This window comes from Scyliorhinus torazame, chromosome 3, assembly GCF_047496885.1.
Source record: "Scyliorhinus torazame isolate Kashiwa2021f chromosome 3, sScyTor2.1, whole genome shotgun sequence".
In the NCBI taxonomy this organism is placed as follows: domain Eukaryota; kingdom Metazoa; phylum Chordata; class Chondrichthyes; order Carcharhiniformes; family Scyliorhinidae; genus Scyliorhinus; species Scyliorhinus torazame.
In genome coordinates this window covers 142,138,829-142,152,096 of record NC_092709.1, presented here as the reverse complement: position 1 = coordinate 142,152,096, position 13,268 = coordinate 142,138,829, and the positions used below count along the sequence as shown (strand labels likewise).

The 13,268-nt window shown below is 42.7% G+C and overlaps 1 protein-coding gene across 4 annotated transcripts in view; it reads left to right on the top strand.

Moving 5' to 3' along the window:
- The window catches only part of nup54 (nucleoporin 54), a 101,319-nt gene that overhangs the window by 72,789 nt on the left and 15,262 nt on the right, over positions 1–13,268 (top strand). For all 4 annotated transcript variants that reach the window (XM_072496312.1, XM_072496310.1, XM_072496313.1 and 1 more), the window contains 4 exons: positions 449–645; positions 2,251–2,305; positions 8,504–8,597; positions 12,167–12,274. In XM_072496312.1, coding sequence (XP_072352413.1) covers positions 449–645; positions 2,251–2,305; positions 8,504–8,597; positions 12,167–12,274 — 454 coding nt within the window. The remainder of the gene's footprint in view (positions 1–448; positions 646–2,250; positions 2,306–8,503; positions 8,598–12,166; positions 12,275–13,268) is intronic.

The following is a 13,268-nucleotide window of genomic DNA, read 5'->3' as shown; positions in this document are numbered from 1 at the left end:
CTATTATAATTCTTTGACCTGTACAAGCTTCTTCAGGCTTCTGAAAAACACATTGCGCGCCAAACAATGATTGGATCATTTATATGTATGACCTAGGTGGGCCTAAATATCAAAACTGTTTACTCCTCTTCTCTCTGAGATAGTTTCAATAGCTACACTGTAACTAATCTGAAGCATGCCAAAGAATAAAATTCCATTGATACTTAAAAGTTTAAATAACAGTAAGCTTCCAAGTACTTTTCACTCTGATGTCTTACTGATTATAGATGAAGAGAATTGAGATTCTTATTGATTTGCATTTTTCTGGGAAGATTAAAATACTTGTGTACACAAGACATAAGATGCCCATAGTTTGGTTAACTGATCAGTTTAGTCGAGAGGTGATTTAAATTGAAGGCACATCGCATGATCACATGTAGAGGTAAAGACAATTTATTTTTATTTTCAGAACAGAAATGGTGATCTATGTTGTTGAACGTTTTCCAAATGGGAATTCCAGAAGGGTTTCAGCGACAAACCTCTACAGTTCACTGGAGCAAGTTAATGTGAAGACTCTTCTGATGCAGTTAGGAGTGATTGTTGCCCTGCCCAGGACAGAACTTTCTCCGGCTCAGATGAAACAACTGCTGCAGAACCCACCTGCCGGTATGGAGTGAAATTTTAGTGTTATATAATACAAACTGTTCTTAGAAATGAACAGGGTAATGTGGATCAGTAGCTTCTGAATTAGAATATTGGGCTAGGAAACCACTTGATAAAGTTATAGTGTGAACTGTCTGAGACACTTGGGACTTGGGGCCACTTGCCTCAGAAGACAAACGCCTGTTTATCCATCTTGATTATTGAAAAAAATGCTTGCATTTATATCGCACTTTTCATGACCATCGGATGTCTCAAAGTACTTTACAGCCAGTGAAGTGCTTTTTGAAGTGTCGTCGCTGATGTAGGAAACCGAGCCACCAGTTTGTGCTCAGCACAAACACAAATGTGATAATGACCAGATAATCTGATTTTTGTGATGCTGATGGAGGAATAAATATTGGCCAAGTCGCCAGAGACAACTCCCTTGCTCGTCTTTGAAATAGTGCCACGGGATCTTTTATTTCAAACCTAGTAGGCAGGTGGGGCCTCAGTTTAAGGTACATCCAAAAGACAGCACCTCTGACAGGGCAGCACTCCCTCAGTACAGCACTGGAGTGGCAGCTTTAATTTTTGTGTTCAAGTCCTTGAGTGCATTAGGAAGGAAGGGGAAGGTGAGATTTATAAAATATGTACCTGAATCTTCTTGGATCATAATAATAATCTTTTTATTGTCACAAGTAGGCTTAAATTAACATTGCAATGTAGTTACCGTGAAAAATTCCTAGTCGCCACATTCCGGCACCTGTTTGGGTACACAGAGGGAGAATTTAGAATGTCTAAATTACCTAACCACACCTTTCAGGACTTGTGGGAGGAAACCCACGCAGACATGGGGAGAACGTGCAGACTGCGCACAGACAGTGACCCAAGCTGGGAATCGAACCTAGGACCCTAGTGCTGTGAAGCAACAGTGCTAACCATTGTGCTACCGTGCCGCCCCATGTGGGTATACGTGACATTTTGATTGGGGAGCAGCATTACTGCTACCCGTGGAAATGTCAGGAGCAAAGGTGAAGTTTAATGTATAAAATTCAATGCTCCAAATATCAGTGGTGCAATAAATTGTAGGTTATGAAAGTTCTATGATCTTTCAGCCTCAATTTTACATCCAAATTATAAAAGGATTTTGTTTTAACTTCTCTTTTCTCATGTTATTTATTAAACAAATTTTTTTTAAAAATAAATAAATTTATGTACCCAATTATTTCTGTTTTCTAATTAAGGGGCAATTTAGCACGGCCAATTCACCTACCCTGCACTTCTTTGAGTTGTGGAGGTGAGACCCATGCAACACGGGGAGGATGTGCAAACTCCACACAGACAGTGACCCGGTGCCAGGATCGAGCCCGATACCTCAGCGCTGTGACGCAGCAGTGCTAACCACAGCGCCGCCGTACCACCCATTAAACAAAGTTTCAATAGTATTACTCTCTGGGCTGCAATTGAAAGTTGATGGAATGTTGATTTTAATGAAGTTCTGTGAGTCACAGCAATATGATGTTGTAGGAATACAAAACTATTGTTCACTTATCTGTTCTAACAAAACATTAATCTTGAAGAAATTCTAGGAGTGAATGTTAAAATTACTGGTGCCATTTTCCATTACAGGTGTTGATCCAATAATTTGGGAGCAGGCTAAAGTTGACAATCCTGACCCTGAAAAGTAGGTTTCTCCATATCCTTTGCTTACAAGCCCCACTGCACGACTGTTGAAAACTGTTAAAGTACTGGTTTTTACTTCTGTTTACATAATTATTTTGTGTCTATGTTTATATAATTTGTATAAAGTTTAATGTGTTGTGTGCAAACATTGATTATGTTCATCTGAAATTTCTCTCTGTTTTGTTTTTGCGATGGAAGTAACCTGTGTACAAAATAAGAGCCTACTAGGGCAGGGAGGGATTTGTGAAGAATGGAGTAGTTGTTCACAAATCTCTTACGGTATCATTTCAGGGCCTCCGTTCCTTTGACGATACCATATTAAGTACAACCAGGGACAGAACCACCTTGTGTTCCTTACTTAATAATTCTAGAGTAAAGGGCAGCACGGTGGAGCAGTGGGTTAGCACTGCGGCCTCACGGCACCGAGGTCCCAGGTTTGATCCTGGCTCTGGGTCACTGTCTGTGTGGAGTTTGCACATTCTCCCCGTGTTTGTGTGGATTTCGCCCCCACAACCCAAAAATGTGCAAGCTAGGTGGATTGAACACCCTAAATTGCCCCTTAATTGAAAAAAATAATTGGGTACTCTAAATTATTTTTTTTTTTTAATAGTTCTAGAGTAGCCAAAATGGTTTATGGTGAAAATAAATGAATACTTGTACCCATTATGATTTATCTACAAGTTCTTCTTAATTTTGATGAAATTTCAAGTCAGTCCCAACACGGTGATGGAGCTCCCAATCTTATTTAGTGAACCGGGCCACTTGATGTTTTGGCTTGGTTAAAGAGGAAATATTTTTAGTTTTCTTTGACAGTTTTTGATGTTTTGAATACACTATATAATTACAAACAGATTTGGCTTTTTTTCCCTTCTTGTGCTTTATGTTTGAGGGATGTTATAAGCTGCCTCATGAGAGACCTAGGGTAGTAGTGTCGTTTGAGACCGTGGAGAGTGGGAAGGTCATTACAGCCCTTTTGCAAATTACCCCAGCCACAACCAAATGGTAGAACCGGCAGATTTTTGGTGGTGAAGGCGAAAGAGTCAGAACCTTGAGGAGCAGCGCTGCTTAAAAGCAGAGGATCCTTCAGGAAGAGGAATCGTTTCCTTTAAGCACACAAGAGGAAGGCAATGGGGAGCCACCTCATGTTCTTTCTCCAGTCACCTTGCTCAGTGAAATTGAAAACAGGAGGCTCTTACCATGCAACTGAAGGGGAAAGAGCAGGACTGTGAGGTGTAGAGAATGGAGCAAAAGGACCTTCTCATGGGCAGACCTTCACTGCTATTTTGCCAGCAATACATTTGAACTAAATAGCTCTCCCACTTTTGAGAAATGTTCATTTAATCAATGTCTAAATGATTTTTATTTCATAGTATACTTTGGGCCAGTGTAATTTTCCAGACTTTTGAGTCTTACAACTCGCTTTTTATAACAAAATGTTTGATTTTTCTTCTCACCTCACTAAATTTTAAATAAAAGCAAAGTGCTGGAGAAGCTCAGCAGGTCTGGCAGGGAAAAACAAAGTTAATATTTTGAGTCCAGTGTTACGACACCCTGGGTTAGTGCGCGCAATTCCAGCTCCACTTGACCTGGAGTCGCAACACAATTGAAATTAACTATTAACTTTTAGGAAATATCCGAAGTCTTTGGTCTTTGGCTGCCCTACAGTGCGCTGGTTTGTAAATTTAAACACAATTTTTATTAATAACAATAATTATAATTAAATAGGCAGCAAATATAACTGGTTAACTATTATCTAATTCATAACCCCCCCTTGTTTAACTCGTCGTATCCTCTATATATATATATATATATATATATATATATATATATATACACATATATATATATATACACACACACACAAGACCGACAAACGCAGTGGGGAAAGAGGGGTGTAAAACAGAATAATACGAAAAGTAAAGGGATAAAAGTCTCTGTTAAGATGGCCATCTTCCAGTTAGATTATTTTTAGTCTAGGGCTTCATTTAGGTGTTCTTGCTTTCAGTCTGTAATGGTTTTCACTGTAGATTCATCAGGATCTCGAGACTTCTCTGCAATCTCAGAAACAGCAGGCAGGATGCATTTTTGGAGAAAGAGAGAGAGAGCAACTCACAGTTTCTTCTTTCAGCTTTCTCTCTGGGTCCTCTGAAACCCCCCCCCCCCCCCCCCCAAAACTGGCTTAACCAATCACTTTCTGTTGCCGGCAGGATGTGATCCTGAGCCAATCAATTGGCTATCAGCCAACCAACCAAACCGAATCACTCCGATCTCTTAGGTGCCAGAAAGTCGTGAGTTCTTCTGTTCGAAATCTAAATTTTCATACCAGTGTACTATTTTGCAGCTTTTGAGTTCCTCACTTCCTGTACTCGACTTAATGATACATGTCTATTAAATATTCATGGATCAAAAATGATAACAACAAAGAAAAAGAAATGGGAAATAAGGGAAGCAACAGGAAGGACCCTCACACCAGAATGACTCTTCTTTGAAACTTTTCCAAGAAGTCATATTGGACTCGAAACGTTAACTCTGTTCCTCACTTCACAGATGCTGCCAGACCTGCTGAGCTTTTCAAAAATATTTAGATCTCCAGCATTTGCAACATTGTGCAGAACGCTGGAGGGAGCTCCTATTGTGCTTATTTTATAAGAAAACTGAAATCATTTTTGAAAGATTATTATGGGAGGGTTGGTGTTTTGCTGGGGGTCTCTCACCTTCCGATCCCAAAAGAAATGTAATCTGTGACATTACTACATCATTCTAACGGGGTAGAGGAACTGTTATCACATGAGGTGTTATACCAGAATACAATTAGTGTAACATGTTATTGGTTGTGCATCACGACTATTAACACATTTGACATTAACCTCCAGCATTGTCTGCGCATGTTTTATTGCATGCATGTACATAATATAAAACTTCAGTTTTGAGGAGCAATTATAAGTTGTATCCATTGCTCTTTCTACACCCTCTTTAAAAGTGATTAAATATCTGTTTTCCATAAGTGAAATCTCCTGTTCGACAATAAATCTACCTATAGAGGAATCGTACAATGAGAATATAGAAAATAGGAGCAGGAGGAGGCCCTTCGGCCCTTTGAGTCTGCTCCGCCATTCATTGCAATCATGACTGATTTCCAACTCTTTCTCCACCCCCCACCCCCGTATCCTTTGATCCCTTCAGCATCAAGAGCTATATCTAACTCCTTGAAAACATAAAATGTTTTGACCCCAACTGCTTTCTGTGGTAGCGAATGCCACAGGTTCACCACTCTCTGGATGAAGAAATTTCTCCTCATCTTAGTCCTATATGGTCTACCCGTTATCCTCATACTGTGACCCCTGATTCTGGACTCCCCCGCCATCGGGTATACCCTTCCTGCATCTACCCTGTCTAGTCCTTTTAGAATTTTATAGGTTTCTATGAGATCCCCCTCCCTCCCCCCTCATTCATTTAAACTGCAATAAATATAATCCTAACTGACTCAATCTCTCCTCCTACGTCAATCACGCCATCACAGGAATTAGTCTGGTAAACCTTCGCTGCACTCCCTCCATAGCAAGAACATCCTTCCTCAGATAAGGAGACCTAAACTGCACACAATATTCCAGATGTGCCCTCACCAAGTCCCTGTATAACTGCGGCAAAACATCCCTTCTCCTGTGTTCAAATTCTCTTGCTATAGATGCCAACAGATGCCTGCTGCACCTACATTCTTACCTTCAGTGACTGGTGTAGAAGGACATGCAGGCCTTGTTGCACATTCCCCACTCTCAATCTATAAGCATTCAGATAATCTGCCTTCCTGTTTTTGCTACCAAGGTGAATACCCTCACATTTTGGATTGGATTTGTTTATTGTCACGTGCACCGAGGTACAGTGAAAAGTATTTTTCTGCGTGCAGCTCAAATAGATCATTTAGTGCATGAAAGGAAATACGTAATGGGGCAACACAAGGTACACAATGTAAATACATAGACACCAACATCAGATGAAGCATACAGGAGTGTACATTTATCCATATTATACTGCATTTGCCCACTCACTCAACTCGTTCAAATTACACTGAAGCATCTCTGCATCCTCCTTACAGCTCACTCTCCCACATTTTCTTTGTGTCATCTGCAAATTTGAGGATTTCCAAGAAACCTTAAATTCCGGAAAAAGCCCGGAGGATTGGAAAACTGCCAATGAACACCCTTATTCAAAAAGGGAGGGAGACAAAAAAATAGGTAACTATAGGCCAGTTAGCTTAACTTCTGTCATTGAGAAAATGTTTAGAGTCCATTATAAAGGATACACTAGTAGAGCATTTAGAAATGCATAATATAGTCAACCCGTCAGCATGACTTCAAGAATGGAAAATCATATCTGACAAATTAATTAGAATTCTTTGAGGTGCTAACTCGCAGGATAGATAAAGGGGAACTAGTAGATATAATACACTTGGATTTCCAAAAAGTTTTCGATAAGTTATCGCGCAAAAGGCTACACAAAAAACCATGGTATAGGGGGTAGTATATTAGCATGGGTAGAAAATTGGCTAACTGATAGAAGACAGAGTTGGGGTAAGAGAGACATTTTCAGAATGGCAACCTGTAACTAGTGGAGTGCCACAGGGATCAGTGCTGGGGACACACTTATTTACAATATACATATAAAGGCTTGAATGAGGGAAATAAATGTACTATTGCCAAGTTTGCAGATGACACAAAAATAGGTGGGAAGGTGAGACTGACGCAAATAATTTGCAGAGGGATATAGACAGGTTAGGTAAGTGGGGAAAAAAAGGCAGATGGAATATACTGTAGGAAAATGTGAAGTTATGCACTTTGGTAGGAAGAATAAAGGAGCTGAATATTATTTAAACTGAGAAAGACTACTGAAAACTGCAGCACAGTGGGATTTGGGGGACCTCATGCACAAATCACAAAAAGCTAGCATGCAGGTTCAGCAGGTAATTGGGAAGGCAAACAGAATGTTGGCCTTTATTTCAAAGGGAGTGGAGTATAGAAATAGGAAAGTCTTTCCATGACTACAGACGGTGCTAGTTAAGCCACACCTGGAATACTGTGAACAGTTTTGCTCCCCTTATCTAAGGAAAGATATACTGACTGTGGAACAGACTAGAGCAGGTTCACTAGATTGATCCTGGGTATGGAGAGACTTTCTTACAAAGAGAGGTATGTGGAGGAAGGGACTGCACTCATTGAAGTTTGGAAGAGTGAGAGGTGAAACATGTAGGATTCTCAGGGGAGTGGACAGGGTAGATGCTGAGAGATTGTTTCCCCTTATTGGAGAGTCCAGGACCAGAGGGCATAATCTCAGAATAAAGGGTTGCCCATTTTTCACCGAGATGAGGAGGAATTTCTTCTCTGAGGTTAGTGAATCTGTGGCATTCTTTACCACCAAGAGCTGTAGAGACTGGGTCACTAAGTATGTTCAAGGCTAAGATAGACAGATTTTTAATCGGTAAGAGAATCAAGGGTTATGGGGATAAGGCGGGAAAGTGGAGTTGAGGATTATATCAGATCAGTCATGATCTCATTGAACGGCAGAACAAACTTGATGTGCCGAATGGTATACATCTTTTCCTACATCTCATGGACCCCTTTAGTTCCCTCATCTAAATCATTAATATACATTGTGAATAACTTGGATCCTAGCACTGATCTCTGTGGCACCCTACTTGCTACTGCCTGCCATTTGGAAACATACCTATTTTTTTTTCTCTACTCTTTGTTTCCTGTCTGCCAACCAGTTTTCTATCCATCTCAATACACTACTCCTATTCCCATGAGCTTTCATTTGACACGCTAATCTCCTTGTGGGATCTTGTTGAAAGCCTTCTGAAAGTCCAAATAATCCATATCCACTGGCTACCCCTCATCAACTCTACTAGTTAGATCCCTTTCGTAAATCCATGCTGTCTCTGTCCGATCCTATGCATGAATAATATCAAATCGCATAAGGCTATTAACCTTTATTTGCTTGAAGTAAACTTTCTCCATATTGCTTCTGAGTAGGGTGAGACTGCTTTACAGGGCTTTGCATATCCCGGAAAAGCAGGTATCCTGCATCTCCAGATTGTCTTTCACACTTCAGCGGCACGAATGACACTCTGATTGTCCATCTGATGTGTGCATCTTCATTACTAACTATTCTGTCTCGTTCTCTCTTTTCCCCCACCCACTCCAAGGCTGATACCAGTGCCCATGGTTGGTTTTAAGGAACTGCTGAGGAGGCTCAAGTTTCAGGAACAGATGACGAAGCAGCATCAAAGCAGACTGGATGTGAGTTGGGATTCTAGCATGAAAAGCCATGTTTTTAGGGCCACTGTATCAGTTCTGTTTACTTAATCTTAGCTTTCACATGTTTCAAAGTTCTTATATGGCGTCATTATGGTGTTGTACATTGTGCAACAGTGTTTTGGAATGTGCCTGGGGCCAGAACAATGATGATGAAGAAATTCTATAACACATAGTCTCATTGCACATATTTGGAAACAGAAAAGTGTAAGTAATTCAGGTTGTCTCAAATTAATTTATTTTATATGAGTGGGTTTTTTTTATTAACAGTGGAGAGACGCAGCTCACTGAGGCACCAGTTGGTGGCAGTGCAGCAGGTGAGAATGCTGTTTAAATCGGCTCTTTGTCTACCAGTAAATCGGAGCATAGTGCTCTGGGGCGAAATTTTCCGGTATCGGCGCGATGTCCGACGACCGGCGCCAAAAACGGCGCAAATCAGTCGGGCATTGGGGGGCCGAGCCCCAACCTTGAGGGGCTAGGCCCGCGCTGGACTAATTTCCGCCCCGCCAGCTGGCGGAAAAGGCCTTTGGTGCCCCGCCAGCTGGCGCGGAAATGACATTGCCGGGCAGCGCATGCGCGGGAGCGTTAGCGGCCACTCACGGCATCCTCGCGCATGCGCTGTGGAGGGAGTCTCTTCCGCCTCCGCCATGGTGGAGACCGTAGCGAAGGCGGAAGGAAAAGAGTGCCCCCACGGCACAGGCCCGCCCGCGGATCGGTGGGCCCCGATCGCGTGCCAGGCCACCGTGGGGGCACCCCCGGGGCCAGATCGCCCCGCCTCCCCCCCAAGGACCCGGAGCCCGCCCGCGCCGCCTTGTCCCGCCGGTAAGAGAGGTGGTTTAATCCATGGCAGCGGGACAGGCATCCTAGCAGCGGGACTTCGGCCCATACGGGCCGGAGAATCGCCGGGGGGGGGGGCCGCCAACCGGCGCGGCGCGATTCCCGCCCCCGCCGAATCCCCCTGCCGGAGAATTCGTCAACCGGCGAGGGCGGGATTCACGCCAGCCCCCGGCGATTCTCCGACCCGGCGGAGGGTCGGAGAATCTCGACCCTGATTACAGTTATGTTTCTCATAGCTAATTCAATGTGATGTTGGTAAGCCAGTCAGCTGCTTACCTACTCCCTTAAGGCACGGGTGATTTCAAGGAGGCTAGGATGAAAATGTGATGTATATCCTCAACAAGTGTTACTTTTCTGATGAAAAACATGTAACTATGTATCTGGGGCCAGAGGGAACAACGCCAAAAGTAAGTTGAGGGGCGATGGGGGGGAAGTTTGCATTAGGTTGTGCAGTTAAACCAAGAGGAGACAAATACCTATTTTATCTTTATTCTTTCTTGGGATATGGGCGTCGCTGGCAAGGTCAGCATTTGTTGCCCATCCCTGAGAGCATTTAAGACTCGAGCACTTTGCTGTGGATCTGGAGTCACGTGTCGGCTAGATCAGATAAGGACGACAGATTTCTTCCCTAAAGGACTCGTGAACCAGTTTGATTTTTATGACAATCTTCACAATGATTGCTTCATGACCACCATTACTGAGATTGGTTTTCAATTCCAGATTTTATGAATTCAGTTTAAATTTCGCCAGCTGCCATGTTGGGATTTGAACCCATGTCCTCAAAGCATTAACCTGGGCCTCTGCATTACAAGTCCAGATATTTCACCACGGTGCCACCATTTCCCTCCAATTTATGTGATATGTTTTTTTTAAATTTGGAGTGCCCAATTCTTTTTTCCCAATTAAGGGGCAATTTAGCTTGGCCAATCCACCTCCGTGCTCATCTTTCAGTTGTGGGAGTGAGACCTACGCAGACACAGGAGTTTACGTGATATGTTAACAGAGCTCCTTGACACCATTTCAGTGGCATCATGCAATGGTCGGGTGCACATTTGGTTTTCCTGTTTTGTTGTAGGGACTCAACCAAGCAGAACCCTGCTGCCTCCTTCGGGAGAAGGAGGCATCCATGAGAAAGGTGAATGGTGGGCTGCTATTTTGCAACTTCCCACAATTGACTCGAGCAGCAATAGCCAAATTCTGGGAGCCAATTGGTAGGCATCCTCATAGTTGCAGGAAGTATGTTTCCTGAAGTGATTAGAAAAGCATAATGCTGATGTTTTATTGAAAATCTTGTGCTGATTTTATTTTATATTTGCTGATCTCCTGTGGAGCTGCTCACAAGTAGTGTGAAATCTGGAGCACATTAGTAATAGTTAGTTGCTAACTTGACCTGATAAGAACTTTGCCCTGGCGCTCCCAGTAGGAAGTGGTTGAAATAAGCTTGTAGGTCAAATAAATTTTAACTTCTTTACATGAGTAGCTATTTGGCCTCTTGCAGAGGAAAAAGTCAGAAAATAATAGGGGTTGTTTTTCCTTTTTGTGTACTTTATGATTGCTCTTTTGTGATGATTTGTTCTCTACAAGATGTGACAGATGCTCTCAAATCTGTTATCATATTAATCTGCTTTTACAAAATCAAAACTGGAACCACATGTACATCTTTCGCTCACAGAACAGCTTTTGCGAAGCGGACAGATTTGCTCCTGTCCTGCATGATCCTGATTTCCGTTCATGCCATCACTCAGATATAACCGTTGTAAAGATTGAGGCCCAGATTTTCCCTCATGGATTGGATTCACGGAGATGGGAGAATTCCCAGCTCTGCAAACCCGCCCGCAGTCAGGATTTTTCTTCCGGAAGGGGGCTGGATTAGAAGTCGGCCTGCTGCCCCTGGAATGAATGCCGAGGCTGGAGGTTGGCCTATGCATAAGTAAGCTGGGCAGAAGGCCTGCCATTCTGCTCCATTATTTCAAGTTATTGAAAAAAAGATGAGAGCAAAAACATCCCTTCAACCACGACACACACACCCCATGCCCTGTCCATGGCAACTCAAGCCCCTCTAACCACCCCCATGTAGCCCTCAAACTCCCATGCCTTACATCCTCTTTTATAGCCCTTATGTCAACTCCTGCCAATCCATGCCCAAACTCGCCACCTTTTGCCCTTACCCTCTCCATGCCAACTCACCTAGTATCTTTTGAGAGACCGTTGACCGCTTACAGTTCCAACAAATTTATGCACTTTTTATGCACAATTATGTTTACTTTTAACAATCCAAAATAGTGCCTTACCTCTCCCAAAGGTGTCCCAGGACCATATCCAAAAGGGAACTGTGCTTCTCCAAGGGGATACGTGCCCTGACTATCTAAACAAATTCATCAAGTTCAGACCCGCTCTTATCTGATCTAATCTGTACACTCTGGGTTTCACACAAAAATCCCACTTGAGTGGAGGCAGCGGTGGTGTAAATGGTCAGATGCCTCTGTGAAGCATGCATGCACGAACCACAATCCTGCGCTATGAAAATAGCAAATACTGTGTTCGGGGGTGGGACTTCGAATCTACGGCCATATCTGGGATTTGTGCCATGACGGAAAACGCCTCCAACGTAGTGGAAATCTGAGCCTGAGTTTTATAGCCACGGCACTTCTTTTTCAGCATATTCAGAAATTCAGATAAGCAGTCACCTAGTGTGTTTTCTCCAACCTCAAACGCAGATTATATCTGAGGATGTGAATGAACTACAGAAGAACCAGGCCACAACTGTAGCAAAGATAGCTCAGTACAAGAGAAAACTGATGGACCAAGCTCATAAAGTCTTGCAGGTAATTCTATGTATTTAGTTGTAATTTGTGTAGGAAAATTTAAAACATTTTTAAAATATACATCTTTGTGGAATTTCTCGACCTGTGACTTTTGATCTGTGGTGTCAGTGAGGAGTTCACTTGGATCAGGAATTTCAGAACAACTGCTGTGCTGTGTGACATCCCAGCCCAAATACCTTTTCTCCCACTTATAACGAGCATTCCCAACATGACTGGTTTCCCCCCACTATTTCCACACCAGTCACCATCGCTTCTCTGATTGGTTCATAGTTGGTACTGAATAGGGAGGAATGTTATGTAGTGGATGAATGGCCATTATGAACAAATGTGAAGGTTGTCCAGACGGATTTTGTGTCTGGACCCTTGAAACCGGCAACATCAATTTTTATTTTGTTAAGTCTCAGTGGACTTGAATTCTGGTGCCAAATGTGGCCGGCAGTGTGTGAGCTGCCATACAGTCCTCTCCCGTGTGCTTAATCTCGTGATTTCATCACTCTCTCCTCCCAACATTTCCCTAACTGGGCCGGCTGGTCTCTACAAATCTTCATTATTTAGTTTCACGGGATAGATTTGTTTGAAGAGTACACTTTTTTTGCTCATTTGATCTCATTTTTTTTTTTTTGTGGAAGTTTGTTTTATTGAGTTTTCGTATTTTATGTCCAACAAATTATAAATTATACATAATCAGGAAACAAATGTGGATACGTCAAGACAGTTATTTACAAGCAAGCATCTTCATAACAACATGTGGCTCCGATTCCCCCCTTTAACCGGCAGACATGTTTTACATTCCCCAATATGGCCAAGACACACGTTTACAGGCATTTATATACAATTTGGTTTGGGCTTTAGCTTGTCATCGGTCCAGCCCCTTGTGGCTTTGTCCCTCCTGCACATACCTCATGTTCCTTTTTGTTTGCCCCGCCCCCCCCCCCCCCCCCCCCTCCCTTTACTCTACTGGTTGCTGGCTACGAACAGGTCTTGAAACAAGTTG